The following is a 9818-nucleotide window of genomic DNA, read 5'->3' as shown; positions in this document are numbered from 1 at the left end:
ACTTGTTAAATAAGCGAATGTCCTTGTTAGCTTTAGTAACTTTAATAAATAATATATTATAATTTATTAATATATTACAGTCTGAGTCTGTGTAGATAGAATCCTTTAATATATTACATCTTACTTTCTGGTTTCATGCTATTTTTGGAATATTTTTCAAAATTTTGTATCCATGTATATTTATATTTTTTGTTCAAGTATATTTAATTTTTTAGTTATGGGGTAGAAATACATGAAATACTATAAATGAATATAATAAAAAAGAGAAACTAGGGACATGTTGATATTGAGGGTTTAGTACTATAACACAAGGCGTGGCAGAGTGTTAACCACTTAAACTAGAAGTTCAATATTTTTATTTGTTAGTTATGCATGCACTCCGAGCGGGCCGTACGGGTTTGTCAGTGCCGTGCGGGTCCGTGCGGGCTCGATCCCGGTTCTCTGTTTCGTAACTCGTAATCAGCTCGTTATTTCAAACGAATTGTACGGGTTTTTAGCGAGCCAGGTAATAAATACCGGTTTTAGAACAAGCCGGTCCCGGTTGTGCGGTTCGAACCCGCACAATTGGCACCTCTACTCGCAGCCCCAATCTACAATACCTACGAACCGCACATGCACAAATGCTAGAATCCTACAATCCAATTCTACAATTTTGCCACTGGAAAGTGTCATTTGCATGCTCAATGACCATACAGATCTTACAATAGAAAGTTAACAACTTCAGTTTCATCATTAAGAAAAAGAAAGATAACAATGTGCAAATTACATTGCAAATGAAGCCCTCCAACAAGTAAATCCGAGTAATTGGTTACCTGATGGACCAAGAATTTACTAACATTGAATAAAGTGTTCCAAAGTGCTGAAATGACAATGCTACCGTTATATTAAAAGCCAAGAGCTGAAATGATAAATAAATAAAAAAAACGATTCATTTGTATGCAAGAACCAAGAATTTTCACATGTAAAGTCCTTCCGGGACCCCTTCCTTCTTCTTGAACATGACCTTGTCTTTGGCCTTCTTGAAATCTGCATGTGTTACCTGAAACATAGCAGGTTATTAGAGTCTTTATGCATTGGCATCCAAAGAGTAGGGCGAGACATATTATGTTTTATTACTTCGCTACGGCTAACAATACAAATCTGAATAATCTGAATTGAAATAAAAAACATCACGAATAGTAGCAAAGGAATCTAATATGCACTGCGCCACTGCCCCTAAAATGCATTCTAGTAATGCTAAAAACAGTATCAAAAAGAGTCCACTGTGCACTGCCCTTAATCTCCTAAAGATTTTTCTTTTCAATATAATTACTATTACTATTACTCGGATTGGAGAAATTAGTTCTGAATATATTTAAGTCAAAATTTTAATCATAGAAGCAAAAGATGATTCAAGTTCATTGATGTACACTATTTGTTTATCAAGTTTCATCAACAATTAACTCTGCCCAAAAAAACAAGTTGAAGCAATTGAAAGATATAATCAGATATAAAGTGTGAAGACCATTATGTTTTAACTTTAAGCATTTAAAAGATGTATCACCTTCATACGCCGCTCTCTCAGTGCAAGCAAACCAGCTTCAGTACATATTGCCTTGATATCAGCGCCAGAAAACTCATCTTTAGTCATTACAAATTCTTCTAAATTGACATCATCAGCTAACGTCATTCTTGAAGTATGAATCTGTACAAAATAAATTTCATTAAGCACTGAATACTGATGTAAATCAAAAGAAGAGTTTTTGTATACGAGTCTGTCAAAGCATTACCGTAAATATTCGCCTCCTAGTTTTAATATCAGGGAGAGGGAATTCAATCTTCCTATCGATTCTCCCTGGTCGGAGCAGTGCAGGATCAAGACTTTCAATTTTGTTTGTGGCCAAGATAACCTTGACATCTCCTCTAGAATCGAAACCATCCAACTGGTTCAGGAGTTCCAACATTGTCCTTTGAATTTCACGTTCCCCGCCTGAGTGGGCATCATACCTGTAGTGAAAATATGCAGACTTGATTCATAACCTCTTCAATAGTGCTCTATTTAACATCAAAACACACAGAGCTCACCTTTTCGTACCTACTGCATCAATTTCATCAATGAAGACAATAGAAGGAGAGAGATCGTCAGCAACCCTAAAGAGTTCCCTCACCAATTTAGGACCATCTCCAAGGTACTTTTGAATCAATTCACTTCCAACAACTCGTAAGAAAGTTGCTGATGTAGAGTTTGCCACTGCCTGAGGGTAAGGAAGATATATAGAGTAAATCCTACTTCATATGAAGTTCCAATCACATGCAAAAGGACGCCAGGTATAAAACATGAACCACTGAATATATTAAAGCTCAAGTCAGAAGTACGCCACAAGTGCAACTTTGATTAGTTCCAGCTCTTAGTCCAATACCTCATTGTACAATGTTAAACCAACCAAGTGCTTCCATTGGTTTTATATGATAGATCGTTTTATATTTCTACTCCTTTTTTTTCTCAGTCTCATCTATCAAGATGTAATACATGACTAATTTGCAAAACACAACTCTATACATTTTCCTCTCTCCTATTCACAGATAACTTGTGCAAGAAATACGAAGGAATTTATAATATATGTTTTTTGTCCATAATAATGGCATGAGTCTCTTTGATTCTTGTGCATGAAGCAGCCTATATTCAAAATCAGAGCGAGTACATTTATACAGAATGGACTCCAGTGATCGTATACATACAAACAACCTAAAGTTATGTGTATTGCTTCAGCAAAGTACAGTTAAACCTCTTTAAAGTAATACCCTTGGGACCGGGAAAAAATATTACTTTACCGAATTTATTACTTTATCGATATAATAATATTTTATTACTTTATCGATAAAGTAATATTTTATTACTTTACCGAATTTTTATGTTTACGTGGTACAGTATAATATATAATGTACGTATAAAAACTAGAATTAATCACATGCAATGTATTTGATCTAAAATTACTTTTATTATGATTACTTATATCTAAAAACTAGATGCATGCATATTAAAATTGCACCAGATCAGTACATAAAGGTAACATGTGTTGTGTACGTTGTATTGAAACTCAACCATCTAATATTTATTGTAATTCTTAAATAAAATTACATGAAGAGACACCATAATATTAATGATAAGACTTTGTGATTAACTATATAAAATGATAGAATGGTACACTACAGACACATACAATATCAACTTTGTTTTACAGTATACACCAATGTCTTCGCATCATCTAAAAGGAGTGAAAAAATCAGCAATCACAGATAGATTCATATTTTAATAAGAATTAAATTTTGTAATCATATACATTATACAGTATGTATATATATATATATATAATTATGGAATTATTACTTTACATATTACTTGGACCCTTAATGACTTTCGAATTTTTTATTATCTTATGCTTTTAGCGAGAATATTACTTTACAACATTGGCCCAAGTTGGGACCGATGAAAATTATTACTTAAGCGAGGTTATTACTTTATCGGATATTACTTAATCGAGGTTTAACTGTATATTTTGCATACAGACTTGTTCAACTTCCGCGGTACATGGATATTTTTCATGGATATCTTTTGGAAAAAATAAGAAGGCTATTAGACATAAATAGATAATCGCCTTCATCTACTTAATGAACTACCAGAACATAACCGACAGCAATAGTTGGATATATAGAGAGTTGCAACTTGGAGAGAAAATTTACTGCAAACTTTATCAAATTGTTACATACCTTAGCAAGCAAGGTCTTTCCTGTACCAGGTTCTCCATAAAGTATGACCCCTTTAGGTGGCTTGATACCAATGTCTTCATACAGCTCCGGGTGTGTCAAGGGAAGCTCAACAGCTTCTTTTATTTCCTGTATCTGGGCATCTAGGCCGCCTATATCAGCATATGATTCTAAAGGGGCTTTCTCAACTTTCATTACAGAGACCATAGGATCCACATCATCTTGTAGCAGTCCAATAACAGATAGGACCTAGGAATGATAATATAAACAAACATAGAAAATTCAGTGCCATAGATCATTCACTTGCAAAATTATGTATTATTCATGCAACATCCAAGCTGGACCATTATTCTAATCATAATCCATATCAAAATAATTAAACGTAATATGCAGTCCATTTCAGACAATCTATACATGAGCTCTCTACCAAAAGGCAAGGAAATTGTAGCTCAAGTTTGGAACTAGGAATGACTCAACCCCTGAATCAGGAATTGGAAGATGCTGCTAAAAAAATTAAGAAAACAAAATTTGAGCCAAGATTTATTCAACCAGAAAATCTTGCAGTCATGCTAATTTGGCAGCGCTGACAAGCGGGTTCACTGGGACGGGGAGCGACTACCTGGGAGCATTTAGCATGGTAATGCTCAAGTTGGAGACTCTCTAGTCGAGCCAACCAACAAGAGAAATTTTACTATGTGATGTACTGTTATAGCAATCTAACACTGTAAATCCCATCTAAAGGGTTTATAATAATTTGAAATTAACAATTACGTATTATTAACTTTACAGGAAATTAATAGCACCCGCCTCCTCTACAAACATTAGAGCGACAAAATATGCAAAATCACTTATTTAGATGCATTCCTGATTTCAGTTATCAATTCTTACTGAACCTCAATACAAAAAATGGGAATGCAAATCACTTAACAATATGCACTACTACTCTGATAGAGTAGATACATAAAATCGACTCTACCACATATAATGTATAACAAAGACTTCATATATGTATCTATGTTACAAAGGACCTCCCAAAGTAATTTCCTACTTCATACCTCTAATGCTCATTATTCCAACACAAAACAAGTTCAAACCTATTTTCCAGTTACTAATAAATCCACAAATTCCACCATACAAATACAATTGGTAACAGGGTTAAACAAGAACTTGATCATGCACCGAAGAATATGCTGAGCATATAATATAGAACTCAAAAACAACAAAAACCACAACCCACTTTTGAATATCCACCTCGTTTATAGACCCTTACACTGACTATACAACCAACTCCAATAGACATCATAGAGTAAATCCAAACTCAACCTCAACACAATCACACCAAAACTGAACATGAAATCTAAAATATATACACACCTTATTATGCATCAAGATTACATAAAAGTTATCCCTGGTTCTAAAACTAAGTTCAATCGATATCCATATATCATGAAGACCCTACTCTACCACAGCATATTCAAACCATAACAAAACACCAAATTAACAATATAAACGCCATATTAATGCACATAAATTACATATTTTCAAGCAATAACTCCAAAAAGGTCTAATCAACATAAAACCCCAACTCCAGCTCAGCAAAATCAAACTATCTCAACACAATAGATACAAAATATACCATAACAAAACACTTCAACAATATAAACAATATACATAGCTGCATACCCTACCTTTATAACCAAGTTCGATGCTCATAAAAAATTATAAACCCCTACATCTACCTCAGCACAATTAAACCCTAACAAAACACCAATTTAACAATATAAATCAATCAACATATACATACAGCTTACTACGCATCAAAATCAACAATATCACCGACAAACATACACCTCATCACGCATCAGCATTGTATATCCTAAATCCCTAACTCTAGGGCAACACAATCAAACCCTAACAAAACACCAAATCAACAAAATATATACACACACTCATATACCTTATTATGCATCAAAATAGCACAACCAGGCTCAAGCTGATCCTTATCGACAAAGGACAAAATCCCAACATAATACTCAGGACCAACCGAAGACGAAACAATAGCGTGATTCTCATCAATCAACTCTTCTAAACTCCCCACACTCATCGGCGAGCCACGCAAATCATCAACCTTACTTCTATCCTCCTCAGTCTTCTCTTCTTGTGGCTTTAATCGCTCCTGATTCGCAACAAACTCCTCTTCCATCAACAAATAGTCCTTTATTCTCTCCAATTTTAAGAGCCGGAGCTTACACTTTGTTAACGGCGTTACTGTTGGAAGCCGTGACGCCGCCTCTGAGCCTTTTTGCTTGCGCTGTTTGCGGCCGACTCGAGACGGTGGAGCCGCCGGTTCGAACTTCTTTTCTTTCTTGTCGCCGTCCGGTTTTTTCTCGCCGGGGTTGCGGTTCAGACCTCCCGGAGTTCCTTGGCCCATTTCGCCGGGGTTAGGTTTTGAGAGAGAGAGAGAGAGAGAGATTGGGAATTGGGGGAGTTTGAGTGGCTTTCTTTTCAAGAAATGGTTTGTGCAGAGAGTAATATATACAGACTATGGGCCTCAAATTATGTTTAATAGGATTCAAAGTAATGTGTGGGCTTTGTGGGGGGCTTGAAGCCCAGTAAGTACAGTTTACTAAAATTTCAGTGAATTTGAATTTTATTAATTAACTAGTTTAACGGTTCGTTAATATTCAAATAATTTTAAAATTTTATCCAATCATATAATAACTTTAATATATTTATATAAATATATAATAATTATAGATTTACAATAAAAATAATAAAAGAATTAGGAAGAAGTTGTGTCCTAATTTAGTAGGATAAATTTTGGTAGTAGTTTAGCGGGATAAACATTTATATCTAATAGTTTAGTAATTCAGCAGTTTATCATGTATATAAAATTATTTATTTTTGTTTTTAATAATTAAAATAGAGGGATAACCGTTGAACCAAAATATAACTCATTCCGGTTATTATATTATAGTATAATAATTCAGTAGTTTAAAATGTATATAACACTATTTATTTTTATTTTTAATAATCAAAAAAGATGGATAACTGTTGAACCAAAATATACACAATTTTAGTTATTATATTATAGCATAAATAGTATAGATAACATGAAATAAATAATATTAAACTAAATCACACATCTCAAAGCATGGTCCGAAGAGTACGAGATATATGTAGATTATGTCATACCCATAACGTATAGAAGCTGTTCCCGTGAATACATCTGATTTAGTGCATAATTTTTTAATTAATTAATGTGTAATTACAATGTGTGTGGTGTGTAATACACGTAATGTTAAAACTAACGATAATTCAAAATATATACATGTGATGCAATCGATTATTTAAATTTGATAAAATAATTGATACAAAACTTTAGCTCATTATATTTTTCATACCGGGCAAACCTAAAATGTGTGCATTTTTCGACCAACGGGTATCCCAAAACTATTCATGGCATTTAATAGTATTTTCAAAATAATCAAATCTTTTCGTTATTCTTCAACACATAATTGTCATCATTTTACCGATATTTCTGCCCAATTTATCTATGTCTCTTCAGATTTGAATTCAAATGTTCAACCCAATTTTTATGAGGAAAAAACAAAAATTGTGTGGATAAATTTGAATATGTAGGTATGACATATAAAAATCTTTAACTATAAAAAAATATTAAAATATTTGATTGGATGTGTAAAGATTCTTGGTTTATGAAGAGAAATGAGTGTTGAAATTTTGTATATGATAATTCAAACAAGAAAGAAGATGATGTATGTAGTATAAATAAATGAGAAAGATTAGGAATCAGATGAAGTCTTGTGTGTATTTTAGAATTTCATAGTGGCGGTTAAAATTTTCACGATTTGCTAATACCAAAAATGATGTTGAATGCAAAGTGAATTGGACAACTAACATCTACAATAAATTGCGCAATCTTTAGAATGACAAGAATTTAGTGGGTCACCACTATTGATTCGATATTAAATTAAAAATATGGAAACAATCAAAAAAAATATTTTTTTAACTTATTTACAATTTACAAATTACAACTGATGCAACTTCTTTTTAGACGTTTTATGGTATCTAAAAAACCTTTAGAACACTTAATTCTCTTTCTTATTAGTTAGCCGCATTCGTCATTCCCACATCGCGGTGGATAAGCCATCATCCGGAGGCCCTCTTTCCTGATTTTATCTTATTTTCTTTTATATTTACTTATCCTTGGATGGGGTGAGTTTTCTGTACCCAATTTTTGGATTTTTTTTACTGTATCTTCTCACAAGAGTTTAGTATATCTTGTTATATTTTGAGTTATTTCTCGTTGAGAATGATTTTTATAGTGTATTGGGTGATTAGGAATGCTCGCATCAAAGCGGTAGGGAATGGAACGATGGTGAAAATCTCAAGAGCTCACCTTTTACAATATAAATTTGTTCATAATATGGGGGCATATGTGCCTCCTATCTCAGTTATTACAACTGAAATATCCAAATATTGGACTACATCTATATTTAATTATGTGAAGGTCAATTGTGATGTTAAATGTAACGCCCTCCAGACCCGGGGTATAAGTCTGGGGGTTATTAGCTAATCACCAAACCTGTATAATCTGATTAACAAATAATAAAGAAATGACACTAAACCCCTTTAACACTAACCAGGATCTTTTTAGGTTGAAGTATGAAAACAAGAACTGCTAACTACTTTTATTACAAACCAACATTCAAAATCTCACAAACTCTTTTTATTACAAACCATTGTCTAATTCATTTTTAAACTAAGTTCATCTTTTATTCAAAAACACACACTATTTATCAACACTCCACCTGCTCGGCAACTCAAAGCTTTCTTCCTGAATTGGGATCAACACCCTGGGTATGAGAGGATCCCGAGGCTTGACCCGCTTCTTTACCACTCGAGTCCTGATGGGTTTCATATTCCTTCTTAACTGAAAACAATAAGGTGTATAACAACAAAAAGGGTGAGCCAAAAATTGCTCAACAAGTCCACAAAATATAAATAGTGTTAAAGCAATGTAATTGAATCCGTAACCCGGGTATATCTGCAAAGATATAACCCCACGAGAATAGAAAGAAGGCCATTACTGGCAAATATAAACGAACTAAACTGGACTCAAGTTCGCAGCTATAGCCTGCTGATCAGCCAAGATACAATGCAGATCTATATCTCACTATATAGATCCCGTCGGGCACCCAGGCACTACGACCCATCTCAAGGATCCGGTTATGTCCCGGTCCTTAGGATTAAGTAGACTTAATCCCAAAAGTAGTATTATCCAGTCCCTGGAATAGCGACCGGAACAATCGGTATGCTTTGATATATTATAATCACCAGAATATATCAATAATTGTGAGTAACAATTGGAATATGAATAATGAATTTAAATGAAAAGAATAATTCAAGAATCGAACTGAAATATGAACAAAAGAATTAAAAGAGTACAAGCATAATAAGAATTTGAAATGAATATTACTATTCTGAAAGAAGAATAGGGGAGAAACTTGCCTTCTGCGCGACTCACTGCAATTAAATCACTTTCGTCCATCACCTACTCGATCTGCCTTGCTGGCTTAGCTTCTGTTAGCAAAATAGACTGGTTAAGTCATTTTGTACTTCAATTGCAACTTGAATCGACTTCATTTTGTTCCTATTATCTACCCATACGCTTATGAATGACTCTTATATTACATATAAGCAAGTAAGACTCAATTAACCACATAATACACATAAGCACATAAGCACATAATTATTTTTATAGTTAAAATAATTTTTAGAATCAAAATCGACTCGCTGATTGCTCCGCTGATCACCTTCTGCCTCATTTCCCATTTTCCCGGAATTTTTCGGACTCGTCTCGGCACGTATTTCGACTGATAATCAAGCAATTAATAAAGTCAACTAATTTCTAGAATAAATTAGGTCTTCTTATTATTTTTAATGAAAATAATTCATTTTTCTGAGTAAAATGGCTTTCGTTTCACTCGAATCGGACTAACGGTTGAATTATTATCAATTAAATACTGTTAATTCAATTTATTATTCAATAT

The 9818-nt window shown here is 33.5% G+C and overlaps 1 protein-coding gene across 1 annotated transcript; it reads right to left on the bottom strand.

The window, feature by feature from the left end:
• Positions 1–706: 706 nt before the first annotated feature.
• On the bottom strand, positions 707–6257 carry LOC141707605 (26S proteasome regulatory subunit 4 homolog A-like). The gene is made up of 6 exons (XM_074510846.1): positions 5702–6257; positions 3748–3993; positions 2065–2234; positions 1770–1986; positions 1544–1684; positions 707–1039 (listed from the first exon to the last, which is right to left on the bottom strand). The coding sequence occupies exons 1-6, from the start codon at positions 6173–6175 to the stop codon at positions 956–958; spliced, it is 1332 nt and encodes a 443-aa protein (XP_074366947.1). The 5' UTR covers positions 6176–6257; the 3' UTR covers positions 707–955.
• Positions 6258–9818: the final 3561 nt, after the last annotated feature.

This window comes from Apium graveolens, chromosome 2 (genome assembly GCF_009905375.1).
Source record: "Apium graveolens cultivar Ventura chromosome 2, ASM990537v1, whole genome shotgun sequence".
In the NCBI taxonomy this organism is placed as follows: Eukaryota; Viridiplantae; Streptophyta; class Magnoliopsida; order Apiales; family Apiaceae; genus Apium; species Apium graveolens.
The sequence above is the reverse complement of the archived record's forward strand: the minus strand, read 5'-3'. Positions and strand labels throughout refer to the sequence as shown.

What these genes read in the sequence shown, in the direction of transcription:
- LOC141707605 (XM_074510846.1), bottom strand. Translation starts at nt 6,175, where the DNA reads ATGGGCCAAGGAACTCCGGGAGGTCTGAACCGCAACCCCGGCGAGAAA. An exon ending in GATGCAGTAGGTACGAAAAG is followed by an intron (nt 1,987 to 2,064) that starts GTGAGCTCTGTG and finishes TTTTCACTACAG; the next exon opens with GTATGATGCCCACTCAGGCG. An exon ending in TGAGAGAGCGGCGTATGAAG is followed by an intron (nt 1,040 to 1,543) that starts GTGATACATCTT and finishes GCTATGTTTCAG; the next exon opens with GTAACACATGCAGATTTCAA.